The sequence below is a fragment of the Spodoptera frugiperda genome, chromosome 16 (genome assembly GCF_023101765.2).
Source record: "Spodoptera frugiperda isolate SF20-4 chromosome 16, AGI-APGP_CSIRO_Sfru_2.0, whole genome shotgun sequence".
Classification (NCBI taxonomy): Eukaryota; Metazoa; Arthropoda; class Insecta; order Lepidoptera; family Noctuidae; genus Spodoptera; species Spodoptera frugiperda.
In genome coordinates this window covers 3420082-3433027 of record NC_064227.1, presented here as the reverse complement: position 1 = coordinate 3433027, position 12946 = coordinate 3420082, and the positions used below count along the sequence as shown (strand labels likewise).

The following is a 12946-nucleotide window of genomic DNA, read 5'->3' as shown; positions in this document are numbered from 1 at the left end:
TTATAGCCAATCAACAAGTCCAAGTTCAGGAGCTGCGGATTACCTAGCGGGTTACCGGGGCTCATGCTCGAAAAGCAGGAGTAGAAACGGGGTGGTTTTTAGTCAGTAAGAGTCACACTCTCTCGCCTCGCCCAAGGCGGGAGAAGTCATTGAATGATTATTTCTCCTCAAAAAAGAAGTGTACCGTCACGGGTTATTGATTTGCGTTTAATTCATGGTTACTATAGAAACCGGTATTAAACTCGAGATAAGAACGTTATTTGCTAAAATAAGAGGCTGAGCACGTCCAGAGATAGTAATTTAAATAATAGATAGCATTATCAGCGAGGTTCTAAAAACAATCAAGGTTATTGACTTTAGTTGTTTGTTTTCGTCGCCATATTTATTTAGGACATACCGAGCTATATTTTACCAGTAACCTTCTCCAGTTTCATATGATTTGTATCAAAGTGTTTGAGAGCCATTTCGGCACAAATGGGCCGGCTCGACCGGAGTGATACCACGGCCTCACCGAAAACCGACGTAAAACAACGCTTGCGTTGTGTGAGTGAGGTTACCGGAGGCCCGATTCCCCCCTTCCCAATCTTCTCAATATCCGATTCGCCAACAACCCTTAAATTCCTAACCCCCAAAAGGCCGGCAACGCACTTGTAACGCCTATGGTGTTCTGCGTGTTCCATAAAAAAAAAACATCTGACAGAATTTAATTAAATGTGGAACAATGGAAAGTTGACGACGATTTAAGATGAGACTGTTAGATCGTATGATCGAAAGGAGTTAGTTGAGAAAGAGCATACGCATTTTAACTATAAGTAAAGGGCGACAAAGCTTTCAATGCACTTTTGATTCCTCTATATTACGGATGGTCATGAAACGCGCTGCGCTGTCATCCGAGATTATTTGCCAGTATATTTATACGTTAAAACAAAATATGGTGCTACGAATACCCACACTAAAGAACAAATAACCAAAAGTAAATCCTTGGATCATGGCTAAATTACCAACGATGTTTACAAGCGGCGAGAAAAACAAATCTGGTTGTTCAATGTCCTTCAAATTGAGATAAATGGAGAAGAATCTCTCTTTCTTTTCGTTTGTGACCGTGACCTGAATTTGAAGGTCGAATAGAATACAGGGTTATTTAAGTAAAGCATGTGGAACTTTTCAAATATGAGTTAGCACCATGTGTGCTGTGTATGTAGGTAGTCTTACCACGAGAGTGAACCGATTAAGGCATTATACTTTTAAAAGAAACCAGGCAACAGGCTGATGATCTTTAAAATCTCAAAGTCCAACTTAGGAATGTCTCGGGCTGTGGATAAACTCGTAACTTTGTCATAGGCATAAAGCTCGTGAATTTCGCACGTCGCGTTTCGCGCGCTCCTCAAAGAGTAAACAGACTATCACAAATCGGGCCCAGTAGGACTGATGTCTGATCCGGAGCTGCGGACTGTCTAGCGGGTTTACCGGGGCTCCGGCTCGAAGAGCCTTAGTAGGAACGGGGTAGTTTTTAGTCAGTCAGAGTTTGACACTCCCCCTCGCCTTGCCCAAGGTGGGAGAAGTCACTGGATAATTTTCCCCATTAAAAATAAGAAGCTCGTGAATTTCTAGGTTACATAGCAGGAATCATGTAAAAGAACAGTCGACCTAACAGATACTTAAGTTTGTCTAGGGAGAAAACGAACCTTCTCTAGATCCTAGAAGGTAGGTACAATATCTTTACAGACGAAAGACTCTAACATCATGAACGGAATTTAAATCAAAAGATTACCATTTTATTGTTCCACGTTCCGAAGCTTCCCTAAGCTTGTAGGTACCCTACTCCCTACCGACAACCTTTTTCATGATAAATAAGGAGAAATTGTCTGTGGCTGCGAATGGATAGACGCCATATTGATTACTTTGAGCTCTCTTGTTCGAAATTTGAAAGGAAAACGGTATTATTTTAAACGACACGTGTAGCTGGATTATAATTATTAAGCTCCTCCCCATAATTACGTACTTCACTGTACAAATTGCGTTACCATTAAAAATGTCTCTAAATGTAATGTTAATTTAAACCATGGAAGGTTGTTAACTACGAGATAGCAGCTCAAGATTTTAGTCGTTTGAAGGTGAAGGTAAAAGAATTCCCAAACCCTAAGACAGTATTTTATTTTTGAGCATGAGTAATATTTATTGTTTTTTTTTGTATTTGTGCCTTCTTGCCACCGCCGTGGTATAAATAAAATAGGAACCTTATACATATTGTAATCGGTAGATACTTTTGATAATGCCAAATTACCTATCTAGGTACGAAATAACAGATAGGTGAATCTTGATAATAATATCTATCTTCATTTCTAGACAGAATAGAAGGAAATCCTGGCTAGATTACGAGTCTGTATTTATTTTGATGCAGCTGATAATCGTGTCAGGATATCTTTCAGTCTGTGAAACTGTGACAATCGCTGTCGACATATTCTTCTGTCTCGGTTACCAGAAACAGCTACGAACTGCAGAAGAAAAGTTTGACAACGATTCCTGATCAAGTCTAGAATAAAATTTTGGGGTGATAATGGTAATCTACTCGTAGAAGAGACAAATTATTTTATCTAAATTAAAAGAAACTATAGGTACTAACCATAGATATGAAAGAATATTTCTATGGTACTAACCTATATGTGTATCTGAAACTGAATATCACTCTTAGCAAGTTGTAGAGCGTACGGCGCGTCGCGTTCCGCGCGTCTCAAAGAGCCTTTAGACCACCACAGATGAGGCTCAGTACAGCTGAAAGCTGATGCCTGGATTCCGGGTTTACCGGGGCTCCGGCTCGAAAAGCAGAAGTAAGGAACGGGATGGTTTTAATCAGTAAGAGTCTGACAGTGACACTCCCTCTCGCCCAAAGTGGGAAAAGTCATTGGATAATTTTCTCCCTCAAAAATAAAATAAAAAGTCAGTTGCTTTGAGTACAATCACTAACATTTTTAATTTTGACGGTGTACAGTAGAACCTATCGTAATGTATAAGGCCTATCACTGTATAAGTATCAAAGCTTGTTTGCAAAATACCACCTACGCACCGCGATGCCCACTACGCCTGTTGCCTTAGGACCCTGTTGCGTGTTTTAATCAAAATATTTCAAAGTAGGTATTTATCTCAGCCATAATGAATTATTTTGCACAGCTACCTAGTTTAAGCTAGGTTCTAGTGAAATGAAATTCTGTGAAACGACAATTTCACGGAATTTTTATACCTACCTTATCAGCTATGAATATTTAAAATGGCAGATAATAATTAAAATATTATGTTGCTGTAGTTAAAAACAAATGTTTTTAATTCTTTAAAAGCGAAATGTATTTTAACACATGGTAACTATGATAAAAAATACCTAAAAAAATAAGGGGATTTAACCGAATATCAAGGACAGTTCGATATTTAGGATATAAAATCTCTTTATCGAAGATAATATAGAATAATAAATCAAATACTTTGATTTTATCTTCGTACAAATCGCATAAAAATTAGATGTACCAACGATTCGCGTTATTTTGCGTAATAAACAGCAATGTAGATCAATATCTAAGTAAATACGTGAATAACAATAAATTAAAAAGTTTCATTATTTAAATAAAACCTTTATAGATACTAAAAAAATATTGTTGCTATGAGGTAAATTCTATAACGTCCCATTTATTAGTAGGTAACGCTCAAACTCCGATAGATACCTATGCGAGAAGAAAAATCTGTTTCTCGTAATTATTAAATTAATGTGGTTTTAAATCTCCGGCAGGGCAATGGGCTATGAATGTCACAATGACTCCTCACGCCGTATATTTTTAACTAAACTCCCAATTCCATGCTATTAATACGCATATAGCTCAAAAATATAACGTATTTTTTCGGGAACATAACGTAAAAATATTTACCGTGATTCCAGGTTTCAGGTGTAACGAGGGCATGGGTCCAAATAATACACTTATAAAATCACTTCACTCCACATTTAATGTTTATTTTAATAATTAGTTTTTTTACAAACCGCGAATAATTCGGGCGCGAAATATTACTGGCGCCCGACTCATAGTTCGATTGAATGTTTTGGTTGTGCGACGGGTACAGTGGAACACTCAATGTAATGATCGGAGTTGTACTTTTGATATCAGCGCCATCTAGTTTAGGAGTCAGATGTCCATTCCCAAATTTTGACAGCGCTGTGTGTACCATTAACTTCCTATTAAAACTGTTTTTCACAATTTGATGTCATAAATTTTAGTTTATTTACTAAAAGTGTTGATTATATAAATTCTTTCATTAATCAATATGGTTTTTAATATATTATTTTTATTTACTACGAGAAATGATTTTATCTTTACGATTTCGTAACGCCATCTGTGTTTTTAACAGTAAACTACGACGAGCCTCAGTGAATGGCTTCACTAAATTCGTGTCAACCAACCAAAACGAAGGGCGAATTTTACGCGTGCGCAATGGAGGGGAGCATAGTAAACTCGACTCAATGAAAATAATCAGTAGGCATTTGTCGATAGTGTAAATCCGTTGCGCCGGCTGGTACGTGTTAGATTTGCGAAATTTTATAATCGCGGTACCGCCTACACCCGTTTTATTAATAAACTTTGTGCTAGTGCAGTGACTGGATTTTGTGAAAATGTCCCAAGCACCAGTGAAAAAAGTCCCCATACATTTGCAGGTAAGTAATTTCGATTCGCACTTTCGCACCTGTTGTTTGCGAAATTAAATTAAATTTAAACTACTTTGATACGGAAAAATCTTTACGAAACGTGTTCTTGGTAGTTGAGAAACGCTAACAAACTTCCCCAATGTTAATTCTTTTGCCAAAATCTATGTTTGGGAATAGTCTGACCTAATTTGCGGTGAGATTTAGGTTGCCGGTTAATTACGAAAACGTAGTGTCACGTAAAACAAAGCACCGACGTTCGAAAATTAAAATTTAAACAACTTCTAATGAAATCAAACGTGTTTTTATTTTTTTAGTTACACAATTGAGATGATCTTGATATTACTTCGGAGGTAGAAGTAAAATTATTTTGACATTTTCTGTTTTTAAAACGAAATAGTTATCGGTATTTGTAGCGATAACGCAACCGAATGTTAAACTATTTTTATCGCTTCTGTAGTTTATAGGCATAAACGTTTGCATACCTACTGTAATTAACAATTTAAATCTCAATTGTTTTCTAATTTTCATTTGCTACATTCAAATATTATGGACATAGACACCGCGAAATCATAAATAATACCTACTTCGCGCCGAAAATTAGGTATGCACCTAGCTCGTTTAGTAATTTATTGTTTTTATCTTAACTCCGTGGCTGTTACTAATAATTATACTAGATTATTTACCTAATTATGAATCTTTACATTCTTATACCTAAATGTATCTAACTACAAAATACGCTAAATACAAGATCGATTCGATACATTTACAAATGACCATTGCAAAGTCACGCAATATTAAAAAAAATGGCAATAAATATTGTAATGTTTGTAGCCTTGGTCACGGTGAATGACCCCATTACGGGGTCCCTTCGCGTTTCTAGGGACCTCGCCGTTCGGTTGGCAAGACCAACGTGACATGCGCAGTGGCTCCGGGATTTGAGATAAAAGGGTGTAACAAGAAAGAAATGAAATTAATGTTTCTCATCATTCAATGGTTATAAAATATTCTGTTGTGTGTTGTTGATGAATAAAATATTAATGGGAATGGGATGTTTCGCAATTTGGAGTATTTTCGGGTTTAATTTTGGTTGCTATGCAACATTAATTTATCTGTCTGTCTGTTGTCTGCTTAACACCTCTTTAGATTAATAGAATTAAAATAAAATGATACCTGCTTTAGTTATTAAGTTGTTTCCCCAGGGAAACTATGACCTAAATAACTACAGTAATCTAGATTAGCAGACATGTGTTTTACAACATAGGTCTAACTAGGTACATAGGTAGTCTAAGATGATTTATGTCTGTAAAGCAAATGTCACAAAATCTAATGTTACGGGGCACGTCAACAGCCTATCTATACCAGGCCACTGCTAACCAAAGGCTTGTTCTCGCATGGAGAAGGTTTGACGCTACGCTTGCTCAGTGCGATTTAAAACTTAACTATAATTAACTAGGTTTCCTCACGATCCTTCACCGTTTGTCAGTAGTGTCTAAATAATCTTAGTAGTTAAGTCACATTGTCACTTGCCGTTGGTAGGATGTCTGTGGATAAAATTCGTGCTGCATAGGTATCTTACTAAATGCATTACCTATTCCAATTCTTAACTAACTAACATCCGGAGCTGCGGACTGCCTAGCGGGTTTACCGGGCTCCGGCTCAAAAAGCAGGAGTACGAACGGAGTGGTTTTTAGTCAGTAAGAGTCTGACACTCCCTCTCGCCTCGCCCAAGGTGGGAGAAGTCATTGGATGATTATCCCCCCTCAAAAAAATAAAAAACTAACAAACATCCAACCAACTAAACCTCGTAGCTTTAGCTAGTTGAAACAACCGGACGACACTCGTCTTTTTCAATCAAAACGAATACTAGGACTCCGGGAAACTGGAAAGGAAAGAGATGTTTATCACTGTCACAGTTGTCGGCAACTGATTAGCTGGATTGCTCTATTATCTATGTCTGGAGTCTGCAACGTTACGTCATTTAGGGACACAGTTATTGGGAAAATTGGAACATCGTTACAATACATAAAATCACGCTTTTTCTCCATTGTTTTTTTAAGGGTGAAAAATCATCCAATTACTTCTCGCGTCTTGGGCGAGGCGAAAGGGAGTGTCAAACTCTTACTGACTAAAAACTACCCCGTTCTTACTCCTGCTTTTCGAGCCGGAGCCCCGGTGAACCTGCTAGGTAGTCCGCAGCTCCGAAAAACCATGCCTATAGAATTACCTCTTAGGTAACTAGAACGATGGACTGGAGCTGCAGAAGACCTAACAGCTTGTAGGGATGCCGGCTCGAAACAGAAGATATAACAGCCATATCATTACATCTTTTTAGTCAGTAAGAGTCTGACACTCCCTCTCGCCTCGTCCAAAGCGGAAGAAGTCATTGGATGATTTTCTCCTAAAAAATTAATTACGGATAATAACTATTCAAAAAATTATTTCTTAGTGATCAAATAGTTATCTTAGATTAGATCTATGATTCAATCTATTGCAATTGCACTTTAAACTTCGAATAGTTATCTAACTACTCGAAAGCAATTCTACAAAGTAAAATTACCTAATTCAAACACTACAACTGAAGAAACTCACAGCATTACATTAGGTAATATTACAATGCTAGTATTTTAATTTTCAAGGCCAATTTCGTTAACGAATGTGTACCTACCTAATTCTCAAGCACCTCTTCACACAAGTGACCAGTATAAAAAAGTAGTTTGTTAAACTTAGTTACATCTACTAATAAATTAATTAACAGGTCATTATACTTGTGTGTACGATTGCCTATAATGAGGTTATGGTGGTCCCTAATTAACTATTTAATTTATGGTTTTTTCTCTGTCTATTTTTTTGTAATGAAATAAAGTTGTTATCTAATTTGACTGGCTTTTGGTCAAGCGGTTGCCGATGTCATGTTATAATAACATGACGTAACGAGTTGAGGTGTAAGTACTGACTTAGTATTAGTAGACATCATCAATAATCCATGATTGTCCACTACTACCTAAACCTATTGTGGACCTCCTCTAGTTGCACAGGATTGTAGCGTATTTAAGTGTGGGAGACCCACGCTTCGGCACCAATGACCTGGCTCGATCGGAGTGATACCACGGCCTTACAGAAAGTCGACGTGAAACAACATACAAACTGAAGAACAGACAGACAAACTGACAAGATTTGCAGTAGTTAGTTATTGTTAACTATAGTTATCGGGCTTAACCGACCGTCATGTAAGTAGTATACTTGATTGATTTGAGGCAATCTTGTGTAGTAAATGGAGTATTAAATTAATAGGTTTACTAACCCCTTATTTCTGTCTAGTAATAGCATAGCAGTATAGGGAATTGGTATAATACTATGTATAACTAGTTAAGGAATGATACTACATATTTGTGTGGTATTGTTAGACAGTTTTGACTGAATCAATTCAAGAATAGATAAAACTGTACAGTTGAACTGCACAATTAAATTGTAGGTCAATACAGTCTGTACACTTTACTGTTTAACTGTACAGTCCGACACTACAGTTAAAACTGCACAGTTCCTACGACATCAACGGGAAGAGTAAGAGTGGTGGCAAATTAAAATGTATTCTAGTCTGATAACATTACTTTAATAACAGACATAATTATGCTGTAAAAGTACGTATAACTACCATTGAAGATAGGTACCTAGTATGAAAGTAGTGTTGTGTTCTGACAATCAATCTAAGACCGTATCTTTCAAGCATCGATTACACGATAAACAAACAGCTTTTAGTCACTTTGATCCTCATCATGACAGACTGACAGCTCCCGAAAGAGGCATCTATTCTTGGAAGTCCATATGGGGTGAAGTTTGCTGGCTTTCTAGTAAAGGTAAATAGCTTTAGCCGGCTCGTGTCAATATAGATTTTCAATGTCAATAAATTCAACACCCTCTGTAGTGTCCCCTTTTCAAGTTTTATTAACTAAGGCAAAAATGGTGGTAACTATAAATCGAAATACGTATGTTTGCACGGACAATGTATAACGGCGCATTCCAATAACCTACCGATCGGTAGATTTGCCTACCAGCGGTAGAATTTTGACATAAGCTCCATACAAAATGAGTCAAAATTCTACCGCTGGTAGGCAAATCTACCGTTCGGTAGGTTATTGGAATGCGCCGTAACTGGGTTTATCGTGATTTTGTTTTTGTTGCCAAATAATATTCACAGTTTTAGATTCCCCAACAACCTTTAAATCCCTAAATCTCCGGTCACGCACTTGCAACGCCTCTGGTGTTTCGGGTGTCCATAGGCAGTGGCGATTGCTTACCATCAGATGATCAGTCTGATCGTTTACGGGCTTATAACTACCATAAAAAAGGAGTTTACTGAATATTTATTAGAAATGAGAATTCAAAAACACGATAGTTCCAAAATCTTAACTTAAATACGACAGTTTTGCCGTATGCAGACTCCAACGTCCAGGTTCTTCTTATCTTCTAATGCTTGTAATGCCACTGATCTAAGGCACTAGCACTAATGAGAGCATAAATATTATTATTTTGCATTCTGTTCTAAACAATAGTATGAATTGCCTTCACCTATGTTGGTACTATCGTTATCATCAATCACAATAGCTCTTGTTAAACCACTCAATTTTGCCGATAACTGAGCGGTTTTCTAATAGTGAAAACTGGTATAAATAGGTGATATCATTCTCACTATTTGAGGATTAACTGAATTGTACGTAGTTGTGAAGAACCCTAAGTCGACTAGGCTTTTCCTTCATGCATCATAGATTCCATGATCAGATCCTGGGAGGAGTAACTACTAATCAAATCTTCTGTCTTATTTGTTTTCATCTGTGAATGATTCTTTTAATTTTTTCGCAACCAACTTGGGTTTCTTCAAGGCCCGGGTGAATAGGTTGCTCATGGGCAGACATGCTCCATCGTAGGCCGCATCGTGACTTACCACCAGGCGATATAGCGGCCAAATGTCGACCCATCAAATATATATAAAAAAAACACTACAAGAATGAAACAGTTCACCAAAGAAACCATTCGATTTTACCTCAACGTGAACTAAATCACTATCACCAGTACTTCCGTCAACCGACAAGTACAGAGTTTGTTCCCGTTCCGTACCAACAACAACGTTACCTAATTAACATGTAAATATTCAAACCGAAAGCCAAGTCCGTCTGTGGTACTGTTAGCAAAATTAATGGCGTCAACGTCCGGTTCACTCAGTTACTATTGCAAGACATTTAAATGAACCTTTCTCATAATTATCAACCTTAAAACGAGAGCCATAAAGATTTAATTACAAAATTCATGAGCATTTTCGGTTCTTTACTACTAAATGCTATTCTTGCCATGGTTGGGGATCTTCCCCTACTCCCATACAAAGGGTCATAAAAAATGATTTACGCACACGTTAAACAGTTAAACTTATTCCTTACTTTAACCATGTGGTTAAAGCATGGATCGACGTTAAATGTTTCGGAGAAAGTCCATAATATTGGTTCTTTGAATTAGTTAAATCTGTACCCGTTCTTCCATACTCGTTCAATAAAGCTAAAGCTGAAGTAAGGATCGGATAACTTCTTAAAAAGTGAAGATAGATAAGAATGAATTCGCAAGAACGTATTGTGTATGGACCCTTTATTTCGACGAGGTCATTAAATTAACCGTTAAATAACCGTCAGTAATACAACGAGAGTCGAGTGGAGTTCCTCTAGGTACTATATTAGGCCCTACACATATTGTAACTGTTATGAAGAGATAATCTAAGCTTATCTCATACAGGAATACAGGACGTGATTTATAATATGTTACACCATGTATGATACGATAATGCGAGGTTTTAGCCAGTCCTTCACGCTACGATAACGAAATAGTATGTGCGTGAAACCTCATAGCAATGTCCGCAGGTTATAATATAAACACAAAAATCTAGCTTAACTAGTAATTAAACGCAAAATTCCACGTATTTCATATGCTCATACGATTTAAAGAATTTCCTTTCGTGTAAGCCATTTCTTACATAATTGTTGCCTAAACATTGCCCTTGAATTGACTTCAGAACTGCCCCTGTCAAAAACATTCTTATCGATACAATAGAAACACGAGAGTGCTAGATTCAGCTTTCAAAGACTTTACGTGAGGGTCTTTGAATACCTTGTTCATAGCTTGAATACTTTAATTAACATAACAATTTAAACGATTTTATGGGGTGAACACGCAAGGGCAAGTTACGAGAGGTATGTGACAAAAATTCATGTGTAAGTTGGCAATTAAAATAATATAACTACTAGGGGACAAATAAATCCGGAGCTGCGGACTACCTAGCGGGTTTACCGGGCTCCGGCTCAACGAGCAGGAGCAGGAACGAGGTGGTTTTTAGTCAGTAAAAGTCTGACACTCTCTCTCACCTCGCCCAAGGCGGGAGAAGACATTGGATGATTTTCACAAATAAAGGCTGATTTGGTAAGAGACGAAATTGCTTTAACAGAAATAGTGATTATAATGAAACTTATACTAATTTAGACTACAGAAGACAGACAATGATGTAACGCGTCTAATGACTTGTAACACGTAAAAGTGCTAACTCATGACTAGGGGTGCTGCTTCGGTCTTTCTCGTTGTTAGGGAATGAATACTCAATCTCAAATATGATAAAGAGAATAACTAGTTATCTAAAGAATCTGTAGCATTTAAGGAAGCGAGTCAATAGCTACGGTAGCTATTGTGTTCTTAGACAAAATAGTTACTTAACTGTTTTGTAATTGAAATTCAGCGTGTAGAATACTGCCACAAATGGGCATGGATTCGTATAGATTTGAACAATCCAGTATTCATTTCTCAATCTTTTATGGCATTAACTGCATTAACTGTTGAAGGCACTGCTAAGCGTCGGTCACCAGTGTCCGACGTGGCGGTTAACGTGTTAATCAAAACAAAATCGTCCGTTAACAATTTTGTGGTGTTGTAAGAACAAGAGAAAATATCAGAAACATACGTGGAACACGCAAAACACCGAGCTTCATCAGCTCAATTAACGGCAACGGACACTTATGTCATACAAACTAATTGTATTACATGATTCTAAGGTCATAAACACCACAATTTATGGGCTCCGAACATGCAAAGTTCCTTAATGATCCAATCTCAGTTCATTTGGCAGTTTGATTCGATTTGTATCATGAAAGTTAGTTAGTGGTGTCGTGTATAATTAGATGGTTGTCAAGGATCCTTTTAAGGCTGTCTTAAGAAGTCATAAGTGTGCACGCATGGAAATTAAACTGTGTCTCCTTACTGGTGTTATACACATTTTTGCAATAGATCATGTCTTTTCGTCAAAATGAGTTTTAAACAGAGACTAGTTGCGTGCGGAGCGTAGGCAGGCTTTTGTCCTGCAGTGGACGATCATGACTGAAATCAGATGATATCTTCAGTTTAATTTGATCTGAATAAACGAACTACTGCGAAAATGACTTGGGCTGGGTCTCTTTTTCTATTTAATCTTAATTTCTGAGCTTATCGTCTGTACGTTTTACTGGTTTCCATAAATATAATTGGTGTTAGTTCTAAGACGTTCTCCTCGTTGAATTTTTCTTAGATTTAACTTAAGCGTTGGACCAGATTGGCAGTATTTAGATACAACACCTATTTGAAAAAAAGTTATTTTACCCAATACTTCGTGGAAAGCCAGGCATGAAGGCGTGGTACGTTTTAATGACATCATTGTGTGTTCATATTACCTCCATTATTTAGTCATTGACCGACATATTTCGTTGTTTATTATTCAGTTCCTTTGCCGATATTATTACATACTTAATACTTTGTTTATTTGTTTATCAATTTGAAATTACTACACTTGTTACGTATCTATATACATATATAAAAGCAAATGACATTTATTATTAACTGCCTCGTTGATCGAGTTCGCAAGTTCAACTGCCGGGCAAGAGGTAGTAGCACAGAGTTTGGTATTGTGCCCAGTAAATAGCAATAAGCACACGCCCAGTATTACATGGGGACTTATTACACAAATGGTGAAAATTGTGCGTACATTGTATAGCGGTATTGCGTCCCGTAATGTTCACCTCTGGGGGACAAAAGACGTTGCAAGTATAAAAGCAGATGCCATATTTTATTAACTGCTTCATTGGTCAAAAGGCGGCAAGCGCGATTGCCAAAAGCTCCATTTCACTAAGAGAATGTGAATTTTCTAAGACCAAGATCCTTATTGTTGAAACAAGGTAAGCGAAAAGTACGTGGCTTAAAACCTTACCA

General features: G+C 37.2%; 2 protein-coding genes across 2 annotated transcripts in view; one reads left to right on the top strand and one right to left on the bottom strand.

Annotated features, from left to right (window-relative positions):
* Positions 1-4110, bottom strand: part of LOC118280642 (endothelin-converting enzyme homolog) — an 84444-nt gene extending 80334 nt beyond the window's left edge. The window contains exon 1 of the mRNA XM_035600908.2: positions 3912-4110. Coding sequence (XP_035456801.1) covers positions 3912-3944 — 33 coding nt within the window. The 5' untranslated portion in view covers positions 3945-4110. The remainder of the gene's footprint in view (positions 1-3911) is intronic.
* Positions 4111-4490: 380 nt separating this feature from the next.
* The window catches only part of LOC126911597 (dihydropyrimidinase), a 58638-nt gene continuing 50182 nt past the window's right edge, over positions 4491-12946 (top strand). The window contains exon 1 of the mRNA XM_050699517.1: positions 4491-4690. Within this exon, the coding sequence (XP_050555474.1) occupies positions 4649-4690 (42 nt within the window). The 5' untranslated portion in view covers positions 4491-4648. The remainder of the gene's footprint in view (positions 4691-12946) is intronic.